The 18,273-nt window shown below is 47.0% G+C and overlaps 1 protein-coding gene across 4 annotated transcripts in view; it reads left to right on the top strand.

Moving 5' to 3' along the window:
• VPS13D (vacuolar protein sorting 13 homolog D) overlaps window positions 1-18,273 on the top strand; it is a 504,218-nt gene that overhangs the window by 60,423 nt on the left and 425,522 nt on the right. For all 4 annotated transcript variants that reach the window (XM_063943541.1, XM_063943538.1, XM_063943540.1 and 1 more), the window contains exons 13-14: window positions 4,018-4,197; window positions 5,048-5,178. In XM_063943541.1, the coding sequence (XP_063799611.1) occupies window positions 4,018-4,197; window positions 5,048-5,178 (311 nt within the window). The remainder of the gene's footprint in view (window positions 1-4,017; window positions 4,198-5,047; window positions 5,179-18,273) is intronic.

Genomic DNA, 18,273 nt, shown 5'->3' with positions numbered 1-18,273 from the left:
CCACCGTTACAATTGAAAAGAATCCGCAACACTGTAGCAGTTGATACTGTCAGATACAGGTTTGTTTATAGAAGAACATAATTCTGTCTAGTCCTGTTAATAAGCAGATGATAAGAATGTATTCTGGATCAAACTGATGCCGCTGCTATTTTTATAGAGGACTATTGACAAAAGATGGTACAGGGCAAATTGGTAATACAGGTTGAGTATCCCATATCCAAATATTCCGAAATACGGAATATTCCGAAATACGGACTTTTTTGAGTGAGAGTGAGATAGTGAAACCTTCGTTTTCTGATGGCTCAATGTACACAGACTTTGTTTAATACACACAGTTATTAAAAATATTGTATTAAATTACCTTCAGGCTGTGTGTATAAGGTGTATATGTAACATAAATGCATTCTGTGCTTAGACTTAGGTCCCATTGCCATGATATCTTATTATGATATGCAATTATTCCAAAATACGGAAAAATCCGATATCCAAAATACCTCTGGTCCCAAGCATTTTGGATAAGGGATACTCAACCTGTAAATATTCCACGGCCAAAGGCAAATACCATACTTTTTCCACAAATGGTGATAACTGAATGAGTAGTTATTATTTTCACATAATTACTGTATCTCTGGGGGACATTCGGTATTAGTGCAGTATTGGCATGTGCGTATATTATCAGACAATTATTATATTTTTCCGTTCAATCCACTTCATCTCAGAATTAAGTTTTTACAATTCGCATTTTATTATATTCAATTATATTTTATTGTCACTGCCTATTTGAGTGCGATTCTATATAATTATTTTCTAGCTTTTGTATACATTTAACCAGTGGCAGTTGCAGAGTTGGGGCTGTTCAAATAGGGGAGCCGCACCTACTGCCGGTGAGTCCTTAGCAGTGATTGGGGTGGCAGTTGGTGTGGCTTCCCTATTGAATTTTGGACTGTGCTGCAGACCCACCTCTGCAGCTGCCACTGCATTTAACTTGTTCTAGAGAGCACCTCCCACTAGACAATTTTGACTAAGTTGGCAAGTTATTGATTATGGGTGCAGTGACTAAGGAGTCTATTTACCAAGCCTTAGAGAGAGCGAAAGTGGATGGAGATAAAGTGCCTGATTCAGACCTGATCGCTGCGTTTTTGCACAGCGGGCGATCAGTTCATAAGTGCACATGTGTATGCACCGCATTGCGCACGTGTGTCGGACAACAACAAAGGGCATCGCCGCTCAGCGACCGGATGGTGCGAAAATTCCTATCACACGGGCGTTCGCAAGGAGATTGACAGGAAGAGGCCGTTTGTGGGTGGTATCTGACCGTTTACAGGGAGTGTCAGTAAAAACGCAGGCGTTCCCAAGCGTTTTCAGGGAGGGTGTCTGACGTCAGCTCCGGCCCCGATCAGCCTGTTCTGATCGCACTGTAGGAGTAAGTCCTGGGCTGCGCACACACTGCACTCAGTGGATTTTTGCAGCTCGGCGTACACATAGGATCGCACACTTGTACGGCGAATTTACACTCCCCCTGGAGGCTGTGGCTATCTGAATTTTACACTGGATCCGTCTGCTGGAGATGCAACACCGTACAGGCTGACACGTAATGCGACACATGGAATACCTCGTTTCCAGTTAACGCACACGCAGTTGACCATTATGCGTGTGTGTGTGTGTTTTTCTTGCACATGACACAGAGTTGTTTGTGATGAATTACATACGTATTTGAAGATTTATTGATTCCTTATAGCAAATGCTTATCTTGCAATCAAAACATGTATGCGTCTTGTAATGGCTGCTGCTTCGTATATACGCGCAATTGTGGCTTTTTTAGTGAAGGCAAATTGCCCCAGCATTTTGGGTTGCAATTGCAGCCAGCCCTGCTTTTTCCCTATATGTTCTTTATTGTTTTTTTATAGCACTAATTACACACTCGCCAGCTTCTATCCAAAGACTCCTGGTTCCAAAATGCATAGTGACATACATAGTAACTAAGGTTGAAAAAAGACAATTGTCCATCGAGTTCAACTTATTTGTGGTTTCCTATGCAGTCTTAGTATAGGACTAGTTATTTTTAAGTTAGGACTAGTTATATTAACTATAATGCGTGCCTACGCACCATAACCCTGAATATCTTTATACAATAGGAACTTATCTAACCCATTCCTAAAGGTGTTGACTGAGTCCGCAGTTACTAATCTCTCAGGCAGGGAATTCCAAACACGTATTGTCCTTACTGTGAAAAAACCTTTTCGCCTCAATGTGTGGAAACTCCTCCCCTCTAACCTAAACGACTGACCACGTGTCCTCTGTGCTGATCTTATAGAAAACAGGTCCCTCCCGAGCTCTATGTATTTGACCTCTTATATATTTGTAGATGTTGATCATGTCCCCTCTTAGTCTCCTCTTTTCTAATGTAAACATGCCTAGACTTGCAAGCCTTTCCTCGTATTCCAGCGTCTCCATGCCCTTGATTAGTTTGGTTGCCCGCCTCTGAACCTTTACTAGCTCCAGGATATCCTTTTTGTAATATTGTGCCCAAAATTGCACACAATATTCAAGATGTGGCCTCACTAGTGATTTATATAATGGGAGTATAATACTCTCGTCCCTTGCATCAATTCCCCGTTTTATGCATGCTAATATCTTATTAGCCTTCTTTGCTGCAGCCCTACTTTGGGTACTGCTGCTTAATTTGTTATCTATGTGAACCCCTAAGTCTTTTTCCAGTATAGAGTCCCCTAGTATTACCCCATTTAGTATGTAGGTGTAATTTTTTTTACACCTACATACTATCAGGTGATACATGATCAGGCCGAGCCTATGTGATCGCTCGGCCTGATCATGTGCTGGGCAGGAGACGGTGTCCTGGCGACATCTGCAGCTTTCAGTTCAGCTGCAGAGTGCTGGGAGGCTGACCAGCTGTGTCTGGCAGCTAAGAGGTCCGCAGTCCATATTTTACCAAATGTTACAAATTCAGAGTGTTTGCGACTAAAGGCCCATACACACTAGACGATGTGAGCGTCATCGTCTAGTGTCTCCCCTCTCCGGCCGGGTGGTCGGCGGCTGCCCATACACACTAAGCGATATGACCGCTCATATCGCTCAATGACATCACGCAGCCGCCGGCAGTGCATGCAACTCCTGGACGACAGTCCAGAACAAGCTTGCATGCACTGCCAACAGCGACGATCGTTGCCGACCCACGGAGCCGCGCATCGATCGTCACTGGCGGCATACACAGTTACCGATGAAATGAGCGACGTCGCTCAGGAAGGGAGAAAATGAGCGACGTCGCTCATTTTATCGGCAAGTGTGTATGGGCCTTTAGGGTGCCAGTTTTGGGTGGACGTTGTTGTGCAGGGTAACTGTGAGTGTACCCTCCTAATGGGGCATCTTTAGACTGTCTTCAGGGTCTAGTGTCTCCTAATGGAAAGGTAGAGAAAATGAAATTGATATATAGGGTAAATACTTTTCTCTGAATCCATTGGAGAAGACTAGGTACAGAGAATATGATTCTTTTTTTTTATTTTTTTTGTATTTTATTGTTTATTAATTATTCAAGTAATTAGTCTTGTGTAAAATGTGATAGTATAGTACCACTGGGGTTTCTTGGGTTCTGTTTAATACAGGTTGAGTATCCCATATCCAAATATTCCGAAATATGGAATATTCCGAAATACGGACTTTTTTGAGTGAGACTGAGATAGTGAAACCTTTGTTTTTTGATGGCTCAATGTACACAAACTTTGTTTAATACACAAAGTTGTTAAAAATATTGTATTAAATGACCTTCAGGCTGTGTGTATAAGGTGTATATGTAACATAAATGTATTCTGTGCTTAGATTTAGGTCCCATCACCATGATATCTCATTATGGTATGCAATTGTTCCAAAATACGGAAAAATCCCATATCCAAGATACCTCTGGTCCCAAGCATTTTGGATAAGGGATACTCAACCTGTAAAAGCAAAATAGTGAAATCATGAAATAAAAAAAATACCCCATTGTTTCTCTTTGCCATAAAGGAACGGATGAGTTCTTTGATCCCACCTCTGATACCGCAAACCTGAATACCTTTACTAAAAGAGATCACGTGTTTGCGAAACTCAACTTCCAACTGGACGGCGGCACAATTACCCTCCTGCACAAGGAGAAGAGCAGCTCTCTGGCCAGGGAGACCACCTTCATGCAGCTGGAATTCTCAGGTACTCGTCGTATTCACAAAGGATTGGTCCTATCCGTGCAGATTTCCCTAACCGTGGGGTTTCATGTTCTTTTTTAAACTAATAGGGGATTTTATAATGAAATGTTAGCACTTGGGCTTTCCTGTCTTCCATATTTTGCCATCTCCATGTGTGTTTTAGTACTGTGTGATGTTGTTGGTGTGATGGGATTCCGCAGCATCATTCTTTGGGTTGTTAATATTCTATAATCATCTAAATTAACAATGATTATTTACAGTTGTATGTAATGTTATTAGTTGGTTTATTCTCCATATCTTCAGGGCTGCCCGAAGGGTAGGTGGGGGGTGGGGGGGGGGGGGAGGTGGGGGTAGAGGGCAGGTACGAATTGTCCGGGACTGGGCATGTTAGAGAGAGGGAGGGAGCATCAGGTATCTAGTGTGAATCCAGTTTACTGTGACAATGAAGATAGTGTTTTTTGTTGTTTTTTAGATAAATTTGAATCCTATTGTTTCTGCAGCAGGGTACGTAGGGTTTCCACAGGGAAACATCGGGGTGTAGTGGTGGTTTCCCTGTGTAACCTGGCAAACATTTTGTTCACCACTTGACAATGTCTTCCAAAATAGGGGGTGAGCGGTTGGAGTAATGAGAAGATGCTATGTCCGTGATTGCGTCTTCTTTTTGCTTCTCCACTTAACCCCCACTGCAGTTAATGCTGATGTACAGATAGTAGTGATCTAATTACTAATTTGCAGCCAATTGTATTTTTTATGTACATTTGAAAAATCTGAACGTGCTTTGTAAGATAAACCGGTTTTCTTTACTCTATTAAGTGAATACGTTTTTGTGATGCTTTGTGTTTTTATTCATTAAGGGATGACGGTGAGAGTGGAGTCTTTGCCTCGTACAGACTCCTCCCTTTTGCTGGTTCAGCTGGGCGGACTATTCCTCAGAGATCTGGCCACACAAGGGACTATTTTTCCTGATTTGGTCTACCCTAATGCTGTAGGTAATTTAGTGTTTGTCTTTCTGGAGGAAGCTGTTAAACATGTATTTACTGTAGTACCGTCTCGTTCTTCCTGTTCTCCATGTATAAGGTGGTGGATGTGGCTGTCATTTAAATTCTACAGATTTGTGTCTGTTTTGGTTCCTTGTTATAAGTAAATAGAATATTGGGGCAGATGTATTAACATGGAGATGGCATAAGGAAGTGATAAACCAGTGATAAATGCACCAGCCAATCGCCTCCTAACTGTTAATTTACATATTGGAGCTGATTGGCTGGTGCCTTTATCACCTTGCATTTATCACTGGTTTATCACTTCCTTATGCCTTCTCCAGGTTAATACATCTACCTCATTGTTCCTTTTTTTCTAAAGTATATTGGAGATAAGATGTATTTAAATGATACAGTTAAACATGCAGAGGCGATGTTATGTATACATAGTACAGTGACTTGGACACTGACCTATCAGAATGGGAGATATTTGTGGGATCTGGTGCAGAATCAAAGAGTTGATGTTACCAGTGGAGTACCCCAGGGATCTGTACTCGGACCAGTTCTCTTTAATATCTTTGTTGGTGACATTGCAAATGGTATTAAAGGGAAAGTGTGCCTTTTTGCAGATGATACAAAGATTTGCAACAGGGTAAACACACCGGGAGGGGTAAAACAAATGATTGATGACCTAGCTAGGCTTGAGAAATGGTCAAGAACGTGGCAACTACAGTTTAATGCTAAAAAATGCAAAATCATGCACTTGGGTCTAAAAACCCAAAGGCTAAATATAGTATCAAGGGTACTATAATGGAAACTACTGAGGAGGAAAGGGATTTAGGAGTCACTATTTCAAGTGACTTGAAGGCAGGAAAGCAATGCAACAAAGCAATGAGAAAGGCAAGTCAGATGCTTGGTTGCATAGGGAGAGTAATCAGTAGCAGGAAAAGAGAAGTAATAATGCCACTGTATAGGTCATTGGTACGGCCTCATCTGGAATACTGTGTCCAGTTCTGGAGACTATATTTCCAGAAGGATATAAATACATTAGAGAGTGTACAAAGAAGGGCAACTAAAATGGTGCATGGCCTACATCACAAAACTTACCCGGAAAGGCTAAAAGATCTTAACGTGTATAGTATGGAGTAGAGAAGGGAAAGGGGAGACATGATAGAAACTTTCAAATATATAAAGGGTCTTAACAAAGTTCAGGAGGGAAACATTCTTCAAAGGAAAAGAAGTATTAGAACTCGAGGGCATACATTGAGACTGGAGGGGGGGAGGTTCAGGGGAAATTTAAGGAAAAATTACTTCACAGAAAGGGTAGTGGATAAGTGGAATAGCCTCCCATCAGAGGTGGTAGAGGCTAAGACTGTAGAGCAATTTAAACATGCTTGTGATAGGCATATGAATATCCTTACAAAGAATTAAGGTTCAAAAAGGGTTGAGATTACCTAAAGGATAAAAAAGGGCAGACTAGATGGGCCATGTGGTTCTTATCTGCCGTCAAATTCTATGTTTCTATGTTGTGAATTGCAAATACTCCATTCAGCCTCTGCTTTCATTTTAATTATCTGGTTAATTTGGCCAACAGCAGCGCTTTCCTCTGCAGCAGACCTAATGTCAGAACACATCTTCTAGTATTTAGTTGATACAGATGCGTCCTCATACATCTTTGCTGCAGTCACGCCAAACAGCCCCTCTTGGCACGGCAAGTCGTGTGAGAATCTGCTAGCGTCGGGCATCTTTTTGACAAAAATGCGTCTTTAGTCACAACAAAATGCAACTTGAACAAGGAGAACTGTGCTGTTTATATTGATATGACACTTCTATATTTCTCTGACGTCCTAGTGGATGCTGGGTACTCCGTAAGGACCATGGGGAATAGACGGGCTCCGCAGGAGACTGGGCACTCTTAAAAGGAAGATTAGGTACTAAATCTGGTGTGCACTGGCTCCTCCCTCTATGCCCCTCCTCCAGACCCCAGTTAGAATCTGTGCCCGGCCAGAGCTGGATGCACCTAGTGGGCTCTCCCGAGCTTACTAGAAAAAGAAAGTATTTGTTAGGTTTTTTATTTTCAGTGAGATCTGCTGGCAACAGACTCACTGCTACGAGGGACTGAGGGGAGAGAAGCAAACCTACCTGCTTGCAGCTAGCTTGTGCTTCTAAGGCTACTGGACACCATTAGCTCCAGAGGGATCGAACACAGGGCCCGACCTCGATCGTCCGTTCCCGGAGCCGCGCCGCCGTCCCCCTTGCAGAGCCAGAAGATTCCAGGAGAAAATCGGCGGCTGAAGACTCCGGTCTTCAATAAGGTAGCGCACAGCACTGCAGCTGTGCTCCATTGCTCCCACAGCACACCACACGCTCCGGTCACTGGTGGGTGCAGGGCGCTGGGGGGGGGGGGGGGGGGTGCCCTGGGCTGCAATATGTATACCTTAGTTGGCAAAATGCACATAATACAGTTTTAAACTGTATATGTGCCTAATCCCCCGCCATAAATATTATTAAAAAAGCGTGAGAAGCCCGCCGCTGAAGGGGCGGGGCTATCTTCCTTAGCACAGCCAGCGCCATTTTCTCTTCACAGCTCCGCTGGAAGGACGCTCCCCAGGCTCTCCCCTGCAGTATACACTACGGAAAGGGTAAAAAAGAGAGGGGGGGCACATAAATTTAGGCGCAAAAGGTGATATAAGCAGCTATTGGGGGGAAAATTCACTTTGTATTAGTGTAAATCCCTCTGTTATATAGCGCTCTGGTGTGTGCTGGCATACTCTCTCTCTGTCTCCCCAAAGGACTTTGTGGGGTCCTGTCCTCAGTCAGAGCATTCCCTGTGTGTGTATGCGGTGTGTCGGTACGGCTGTGTCGACATGTTTGATGAGGACGCTTACGTGGAGGCGGAGCAGGAGCCGATAAGTGTGATGTCGCCCCCTGCGGGGCCGACACCAGAGTGGATGGATCTGTGGAAGGTATTAACCGACAGTGTCAACTCCTTGCATAAAAGGTTCGATGACGTAACGGCTTTGGGACAGCCGGCATCTCAGCCCGCGCCTGCCCAAGCGTCTCAGAGGCCATCAGGGGCTCAAAAACGCCCGCTACCTCAGATGGCAGACACAGATGTCGACACGGAGTCTGACTCCAGGGTCGACGAGGATGAGACAAATGTACAATCCACAAGGGCCATCCGATGCATGATTACGGCTATGAAAAATGTGTTACACATTTCTGACATTAACCCGGTTACCACTAAAAAGGGTATTATGTTTTTGGGAGAAAAAGCAGCCAGTGACTTTTCCCCCGTCTGATGAATTAAATGAATTGTGTGAAGAAGCGTGGTGTTCCCCAGATAAGAAATTAGTGATTTCTAAGAGGTTACTAATGGCGTACCCTTTCCCGCCAACGGACAGGTTGCGTTGGGAAACATCCCCTAGGGTGGACAAGGCGCTCACACGCTTATCAAAAAAGGTGGCACTGCCGTCTCAGGATACGGCCGCCTTAAAGGAGCCTGCAGATAGAAAGCAGGAGGCTATCCTGAAGTCTGTGTATACACACTCAGGTACTATACTGAGACCTGCTATTGCTTCAGCATGGATGTGTAGTGCTGCAGCAGCATGGTCTGATTCCCTGTCAGATAACATTGATTCCCTTGACAGGGATACTATTTTGCTAACCATAGAGCATATAAAAGACGTAGTCTTATATATGAGGGATGCACAGAGGGACATTTGCCGGCTGGCATCTAGAATTAATGCAATGTCCATTTCTGCCAGGAGAGTATTATGGACTCGGCAGTGGACAGGTGATGCTGATTCTAAAAGGCACATGGAAGTTTTGCCTTATAAGGGTGAGGAATTGTTTGGGGACGGTCTCTCGGACCTCGTATCCACAGCAACAGCTGGGAAGTCGACTTTTTTACCTCAGGTTCCCTCACAGCCTAGGAAAGCACCGTATTATCAAGTACAGTCCTTTCGGCCTCAGAAAGGCAAGCGGGTCAGAGGCGCGTCCTTTCTACCCAGACAGCCAGTTCCCAGGAACAAAAATCCTCCCCTGCTTCCACTAAGTCTTCCACATGATGCTGGGGCTCCACAGGTGGAGCCAGGTGCGGTGGGTGCCCGTCTCCGGAACTTCAGCTACCAGTGGGTTCGCTCACAGGTGGATCTCTGGGTTCTACAAGTGGTATCTCAGGGATACAAGCTGGAGTTCGAGACGTCTCCCCCTCGCCGTTACCTCAAATCAGCCTTGCCAGCTACTCCCAAGGAAAGGGAGGTAGTACTGGCGGCAATTCACAAGCTGTACCTCCAGCAGGTGATAATCAAAGTTCCTCTCCTTTAACAGGGACGGGGTTACTATTCCACAATGTTTGTGGTACCGAAACCAGACGGTTCGGTGAGACCCATTCTAAATTTGAAATCCTTGAACACTTATATAAGGAAGTTCAAGTTCAAAATGGAATCGCTCAGGGCGGTTATTGCAAGCCTGGAAGAGGGGGATTTTATGGTGTCACTGGACATCAAGGATGCTTACCTACATGTCCCCATTTACCCACCTCACCAGGAGTACCTCAGGTTTGTGGTACAGGACTGCCATTACCAATTCCAGACGTTGCCGTTTGGTCTGTCCACGGCACCGAGGGTATTTACCAAGGTAATGGCCGAAATGATGATACTCCTTCGAAAGAAGGGAGTTATAATTATCCCGTACTTGGACGATCTCCTTATAAAGGCAAGATCCAAGGAGCAGTTGTTGGTCGGAGTAGCACTATCTCAGGAAGTGCTACAACAGCACGGCTGGATTCTGAATATCCCAAAGTCGCAGCTGGTTCCTACGACGCGTCTGCTGTTCTTGGGCATGATTCTGGACACAGAACAGAAGAAGGTGTTTCTCCCGGAGGAGAAGGCCAAGGAGTTGTCATCTCTCGTCAGAGACCTCCTGAAACCAAAACAGGTGTCGGTGCATCACTGCACGCGAGTCCTGGGAAAGATGGTAGCTTCTTACGAAGCAATTCCCTTCGGCAGGTTCCATGCAAGGATCTTTCAGTGGGATCTGTTAGACAAGTGGTCCGGATCGCATCTTCAGATGCATCGGCTGATCACCCTGTCCCCGAGGGCCAGGGTGTCTCTGCTGTGGTGGCTGCGGAGTGCTCATCTTCTCGAGGGCCGCAGATTTGGCATTCAGGACTGGGTCCTGGTGACCACGGATGCAAGCCTCCGAGGTTGGGGGGCAGTCACTCAGGGAAGAAACTTCCAAGGACAATGGTCGAGTCAGGAGACTTCCCTACACACAAATATTCTGGAACTAAGGGCCATTTACAATGCCCTAAGTCAAGCAGAACCCCTGCTTCAAAACCAGCCGGTGCTGATTCAGTCAGACAACATCACGGCTGTCGCCCATGTAAACCGACAGGGCGGCACAAGAAGCAGGATGGCGATGGCAGAAGCCACAAGGATTCTCCGATGGGCGGAGAATCACGTGCTAGCACTGTCAGCGGTGTTCATTCCGGGAGTGGACAACTGGGAAGCAGACTTCCTCAGCAGGCACGACCTCCACCCGGGAGAGTGGGGACTTCATCCAGAAGTCTTCCAGCTGATTGTACATCGTTGGGAAAGGCCACAGGTGGACATGATGGCGTCCCGCCTCAACAAAAGCTAAAAAGATATTGCGCCAGGTCAAGGGACCCTTAGGCGATAGCTGTGGACGCTCTAGTGACACCGTGGGTGTACCAGTCGGTTTATGTGTTCCCTCCTCTTCCTCTCATACCAAAGGTACTGAGGATAATAAGAAAGAGAGGAGTAAGAACTATACTCATCGTTCCGGATTGGCCAAGAAGAACTTGGTACCCGGAGCTACAAGAAATGATCTCAGAGGACCCTTGGCCTCTGCCGCTCCGACAGGACCTGCTACAGCAGGGGCCCTGTCTGTTCCAAGACTTACCGCGGCTGCGTTTGACGGCATGGCGGTTGAACGCCGGATCCTAATGGAAAAGGGCATTCCGGTTGAAGTCATTCCTACGCTGATAAAAGCTAGGAAGGATGTGACAGCAAAACATTATCACCGCATATGGCGAAAATATGTTGCTTGGTGTGAGGCCATGAAGGCCCCAACAGAGGAATTTCAGCTGGGTCGATTTCTGCACTTCCTACAGTCAGGAGTGACTATGGGCCTAAAATTGGGATCCATTAAAGTCCAGATTTCGTCCCTGTCTATTTTCTTTCAAAAAGAACTGGCTTCACTGCCTGAAGTTCAGACGTTTGTTAAGGGAGTGCTGCATATTCAGCCCCCTTTTGTGCCTCCAGTGGCACCTTGGGATCTCAACGTAGTGTTGGATTTCCTAAAATCACATTGGTTTGAGCCACTTCAGACCGTGGAGTTGAAGTATCTCACGTGGAAGGTAGTCATGCTGTTGGCCTTGGCCTCAGCTAGGCGTGTGTCAGAATTGGCGGCTTTGTCCTGTAAAAGCCCATATCTGATTTTCCATATGGACAGGGCAGAATTGAGGACTCGTCCCCAATTTCTCCCAAGGGTGGTATCAGCGTTTCATTTGAACCAACCTATTGTGGTGCCTGCGGCTACTCGGGACTTGGAGGATTCCAAGTTGCTGGACGTAGTCCGGGCCCTGAAAATCTATGTTTCCAGGACGGCTAGAGTCAGAAAAACTGACTCGCTGTTTATCCTGCATGCACCCAACAAGCTGGGTGCTCCTGCTTCTAAGCAGACTATTGCTCGCTGGATCTGTAGCACGATTCAACTTGCACATTCTGCGGCTGGACTGCCGCATCCTAAATCCGTAAAAGCCCATTCCACGAGGAAGGTGGGCTCTTCTTGGGCGGCTGCCCGAGGGGTCTCGGCTTTACAACTTTGCCGAGCTGCTACTTGGTCGGGATCAAACACTTTTGCAAAATTCTACAAGTTTGATACCCTGGCTGAGGAGGACCTTGAGTTTGCTCATTCGGTGCTGCAGAGTCATCCGCACTCTCCCGCCCGTTTGGGAGCTTTGGTATAATCCCCATGGTCCTTACGGAGTACCCAGCATCCACTAGGACGTCAGAGAAAATAAGAATTTACTCACCGGTAATTCTATTTCTCGTAGTCCGTAGTGGATGCTGGGAGCCCGTCCCAAGTGCGGACTTTCTGCAATACTTGTATATAGTTATTGCTTAACTATAGGGTTATTGTTCTGAGCCATCTGTTGAATGAGGCTCAGTTGTTGTTCATACTGTTAACTGGGTATAGTTATCACAAGTTGTACGGTGTGATTGGTGTGGCTGGTATGAGTCTTACCCTGGATTCCAAATCCTTTCCTAGTAATGTCAGCTCTTCCGGGCACAGTTTCCCTAACTGAGGTCTGGAGGAGGGGCATAGAGGGAGGAGCCAGTGCACACAAGATGTAGTACTTAATCTTTCTTTTAAGAGTGCCCAGTCTCCTGCGGAGCCCGTCTATTCCCCATGGTCCTTACGGAGTACCCAGCATCCACTACGGACTACGAGAAATAGAATTACCGGTGAGTAAATTCTTATTTTTTGTGCGTCTTAATCTGCATACAAAGTGCTACAATGTAGCAGCCGCAGCTTTATTCCATTACACATTCTGTTCTGCTCCGTATACAGACTCTGTTGCACTCATATATCAAACTAATCAGCACAGTCTCCTTGCGCGTCCTAGTGAGTGTGGATCATAGGGTCGACAGTAACTAGGCCGTCAGTCATTAGGTCGACCACTTTTGGTAGACAGTGACTAGGTTGACACCTAAAATAGGTTGATGCGGTCATTAGGTTGAAATGGAGAAGGTCGACATGAGTTTTAAAAGTTTCTTGGTGTCTTATTCCCTCGCATCACTCGCCATGCTTCAGGGAAAGTGCAGGCACCTTATTCATTTTTCTCTTTCATCCACTAGGGGACACTGGAGTCCTATACAGTAGGGGTGTGAAGCTTGCAACCGGAGGTGTGGCACAATCTAAAATTAGCATTGTCTGCACAGCCGGCTCCTCCCCCTTCACATCCCTCCTCCCTCAGTTTAGAAAATTGTGCCTAGGAGGTTAAAGCACAGAAGGGAGCTCCTGCTCCTTGAAGTTTTATTTATTTATTTAATTCTTTTTTTAGTCATTCATGACTGGCCCAATCACTCCTAACTAAAGGGAGGGTGCAGGTTTTAAAAGACAAAACGGTAAATGCCCAATCCCACCTAAAGGAAAGGGGGTGCTGGCTTTACCAGAAGAGAAAGCTGCGTACCCCTAATTAAAGGAGGACAAGGTTCAGGATTGAGAGACAAGGATTCCTACTAAAGGGGTCTGCATCTCTCAAGGCGGGTTCACTACGATATGCCGGCGGCCGGGCTCCCGGCGACCAGCATACCGGCGCCGGGAGCCCGACCGCCGGCTTACCGACAGTGTGGCGAGCGCAAATGAGCTCCTTGCGGGCTCGCTGCGCTCGACACGCTACGGGCACGGTGGCGCGCTACGCGCGCCACACTATTTTATTCTCCCTCCAGGGGGGTCGTGGACCCCAACGAGGGAGAATTAGTGTCGGTATGCCGGCTGTCGGGCTCCCGGCGCCGGTATACTGAGCGCCGGGAGCCCGACCGCCGGCATACTGAAGACCACCCCTCAAGGCACAACTGTGAGTACTGGTTGTTTTAAGAAGTAGCATTAGGTTTTTATTATTTTCCTATGGGGCTTTAGTGAGGACCTTGCTACTGTCTGCAGCGTGTAAGCTGTATGCAGTCCATGTAATGAGTCCCGCTGTTCCCTTCCCGCAGAAGGCTTTGCTAGCATAGAGGCCGCTATATGTGATCACTAATCAGATCCCCACAGCGGCGCGCCAGAGGTGAGGACAGAGCAGTGAGTTAGTGCCGCGCAGCTGAGGAGATCCTTCAGCCGCGTGTGGGGGCGGCCAGCGGGGATCGGGAGCGCACAGAACAGAGCGCGCTTGTGTCTTCCCTGTCAGCAGAGAGAGGCGCCGCTACGGGACCTGTGAGAGCGGTCCCGGCCAGCGGCAGATACCCTCAGCCGCCGGAGGCGGGGAGCGGGAGGAGAGACGCTGCAGTGAGCACGCGGCTGAGGAGAATTCCTCAGCTGCGGGAAAGTTCTGCAGCGCACATACAGGGTGGCCAGTAACAGCAAGTTAGGCTCCCTTCAGCAGAACACACGGCCATACAGCCAAAAATTTTAATTGGCAGCCATCTTAAAATTCATGCAGGCGCCAGAAAAACTGAGGAGCATGGAGTGCACTATTATAGATTAGTAGTAAGACAGCGCCCTCTGCTGGTGAAATGTTATAATGCCTGAAGAATATAATATTATGATTTATTTTCAAAGGAACTCTATTACAAAGAGCCTACAGAAAATACGAGGAAGCAAGTAAAGCCAACTCCCAACACCGTAGCTGACTTACAGTTGGGTGTGAGACGTTTGCAAGTCGGCTGGCTGTAAAGACAAAGGAAATAAAAAAAATTTGTTTTATTTTTTCTTCTGTACAATATAGAGATATTTCCAGCCAGGCAACTCAATACATTTTTGCTTCCCTCATCTATCACAATCTTTCTCTTCCTAGTTTAAAGGGTGAAAGCGCTGCGACACAGTCTGGTAAGGGGTTTAGTCAACATGTCTAAACCACCAACCCAGACCTCCAAGACCTATTATGTTGCATGTAACGGGAAGAGCACGCGGATGGCAGCTCCGAGATGTGCGATTCCTGCTTAGACAAGGACGTTCCACCTGGGAGCAGTACTCCGACTAGGTCATGGAAGAATAAGATAGAATCTCCAATGAGATGGCGGAATCCCGCACGCAACAATCAGGGCTGCGGGATTCTCAAAGACGATAGAAGACGTTCTCGTCAGGTTAACGCCGCCCACACAAGCAGTACCGAATGTGTGCAAGGCAGTTAAAAGGCCTCATCCTCTTGTACCGGAAGCAGAGGAGGAGAGGGGTCTTCTCATTGATACATCATTGAATCTAACCTAGACGCCGATTTTCCAGAAGAGGACACGGCAATCTCGGGTGAAGGAGATCCTAAACTTTAAGGTAGCAGAAGTAAAGGAGCCGGAAGAATTTGAATTGTTTGAATCCCAAAAGCCGCGTTCAGCAGCGTTTCCCATTCCTAAATCCCTCCAATCTCAAATGGAGGATGCTTGGAAACAGCCTGACAAACGTTTTCACTTTTTGAACAGGGTTTCAAGTAACTTATCCCCTACCTAAGAGTGTGATGGATAAGTGGGAGACTCCACCAGTAGTGGATGGTTCCCTAGTAAGGTTGTCAAAGACGACAATCTTACCATTACCTAATTTAACGACTTTACGAGGTTGACACAGCCTTAAAGTCAATTTTTGTAGCAGAAACAGAGGCCTACGGTCATCTACGCTTGGGTTAATGAGGGCCAGGGGAACATTCTCTGGTCGTATTGTACAGGCTATTGAGGGGGAAAATGGATTGGAAGAAATTACCCAACTGGCGGAACACATTCGAGAATCCGCTTCATACTTGCGTCAAGCCTCTAAGGATATTTGCAGGCTAACATCGCGCATCTCTGCATCAGCCGTATCGGCTAGACGGACAGAGAATGGCGAGGAGACTCTTACACCAAGAGGGCGGTAGAAACCATCTCCTTTGGGGGTGAGAGGCTTTTTGGTCCAGAGTTGGACAAATGGATTTCGCAAGCAACAGCAGGGAAGTCCTCTTTTCTACCTACTCCTTATACAAGAGCCACTCCACAAGTTAGGAGAGGTTATTCAGAACCAGCGTTTCATTCATTTAGATCGCCGTCCCTGCTAGCCCGAGGAAGCGATTTCGGTACACAAGTACGTGGGGACAGAGGTAGAGGCCGCTCACAGGCAGCAGCCACAAAGCGGGATAAACCTGCTGACAAGACCGTGGCAGGACGGTCTCCCGGCGCGTCTGGGATCCCCCTTGGTGGAGTGCGTCTGGAAGGTTTTCGGGACATCTGGGCCAACACCGCACCAGAACCTTGGATAAACGACCTAATCTCCCAGGGGTACAAACTGGATTTTTCACAGAGGCCTCGCAGTCAGTGTTTTTACAATGGGATTTCATCGGTGCCCTCAGAAAGCAAAAGCACTACTGCCAGCAATTCAAAAATTGCTACGGTCAGAGGTCATTATTCCGGTTCCCGCCTCTCAGAGAGGAACGGGTATCTATTCCAATCTTTTTGTCGTGCCAAAGCCAGACGGGACGGTCAGGCCGATACTCTATTTAAAAGTTTTAAACCAGTTTCTAAGGGTCTCCAGATTCAAGATGGAACCAATTCAGTCGGTCATTGCAGGCTTAGAACAAGGCGAGTTCAGGGTATCCATGGATGCAAATCTGCATATCCCAATCTGGGCCCCTCACCAGGCTTACATAAGGTTCGCACTGGTGACGGATCACTACCAATTCGGGGCCTTGCCGTTCAGTCTATCTTCGGCCCCAAGAATCTTTACGAAGATCATGGCACTCATGGTTGCAGAATCTAGACTATTGAGGGTCACGATTAGACCTTATCTAGACTATATACTAATCAAGGCATCCTCTCGGGAACAGTTGATCAAGGATGTTCAGACATCTCATCAATTTCTCATTCAACATGGGTGGATTGTGAATTTCCAGAAATCCAATCTCATGCTTAGTCAACGGATTCAATTCCTCGGTCTCATCTTGGACATGGTACAATTGAGCGTATTCCTACCAGAGAACAAGGTGCAGGACCTACAGAGATTAGTGGCTCAGGTACTGAGGTCACAAGCGGTTTTCTCTACACCTCTGTGTGCAGCTTCTCGGGATCATGGTGACGTCTGTCGAAGCTCTCCAGTACGGCAGACTTCATTCCCGACCATTACATATGAACCTCATTGCTCAGGGAGCAGGGTCACACTGGCTTCTACATTGAAGAATACGAATTCCACCGCGCATACGAACCTCCTTACCTTGGAGTTTGTTGCACAGAAATCTCGCAGCAAGCAAGAGATTCGGCATTTGGGATTGGAGGATCCCGACAACAGACGCCAGTCTCCGAGGTTGGGGTGCCGTCTTAGAGAACGCTACTGGAGAGCGGCCTACCCATAAACATTCTCGAACTAAGAGCAGTTTACAATGCACTTTTCTTAGCCGAAGACCTAGTCATGGGTCAACACATAAAGATGCAGTCGGACAATGTCACGACGACGGCGTACATAAACCGTCAAGGAGGAACAAGGTGCAGAGTGGCGTTAAAGGAAGCCACACAGATCATGTTGTGGGCTGAAAGGCGAAACATCATCCTCTCGGCAGTGTTCATTCCAGGTGTGGAGAACTAGGAAGCAGATTATCTCAGTCACCAGGACATGCACCCGGGAGAGTAGCGCCTACATCCACGGATTTTTTACATGGTGCTGAGGAGATGGGGTCTACCTCAAGTCGACCTAATGGCGTCTCGGCAATACAATCAGCTGCCCAGATATGTGTCCAGGACAAGAGATCCAGCAGCAGATGGAGTGGATGCATTAACGCTTCCTTGGTGTTACAGGAAGGTTTTACATTTTTCCACCTTTCCAACTCATACCCAGGTTTCTGAAAAAGGTTAAAACAAGAGCGAGTGTGGGCGGTTCTAACCGCACCAGATTGGCCCCGCAGGAGTTGGTACTCAGACCTGCGAGGGTTAATAGCGGAAGATCCTTGACGGTTACGTCAGAGAGAGGACCTGCGATCTCAGGGACCGTTCCAACACCCAGCCCTGAACAGGCTGCGTTTAAAGGCGTGGCTGTTGAAACCATGGACTGGTGTCAAGAACGTGGGTGGAATTCGGCGGACTTCCACTTATCCAGACTTCTACTTTTCCTTTCGGCCGGTCTGGAGGTAGGACTGAGGCTGGGCTCTCTGAAGGCTCAAGTTTCGGTTCTCTCCATCCAATTTCAAAGGCGGTTAGCATCCTTGCCAGAGGTTCAAACCTTTTTACAGGCGTTTCGGAGGACCAAACCCCTTTTTCCTCCTCCCACTGCGCCTTGGGACGTAACTTTGATGTTGGAATTTTTGTGATCCCAACTTTTGGGCCGTTAGTAAGAACATACCTGAAATATCTCTTGGACGGTCACATTAATGCTTGCCTTGGCTTCGGCCAGGCGGGTTTCTGGGTTGGGAG

The sequence above is a fragment of the Pseudophryne corroboree genome, chromosome 10, assembly GCF_028390025.1.
Source record: "Pseudophryne corroboree isolate aPseCor3 chromosome 10, aPseCor3.hap2, whole genome shotgun sequence".
Classification (NCBI taxonomy): Eukaryota; Metazoa; Chordata; class Amphibia; order Anura; family Myobatrachidae; genus Pseudophryne; species Pseudophryne corroboree.
Note: the sequence above shows the minus strand (reverse complement) of the source record. Positions and strands in the feature narration are given on the sequence as shown.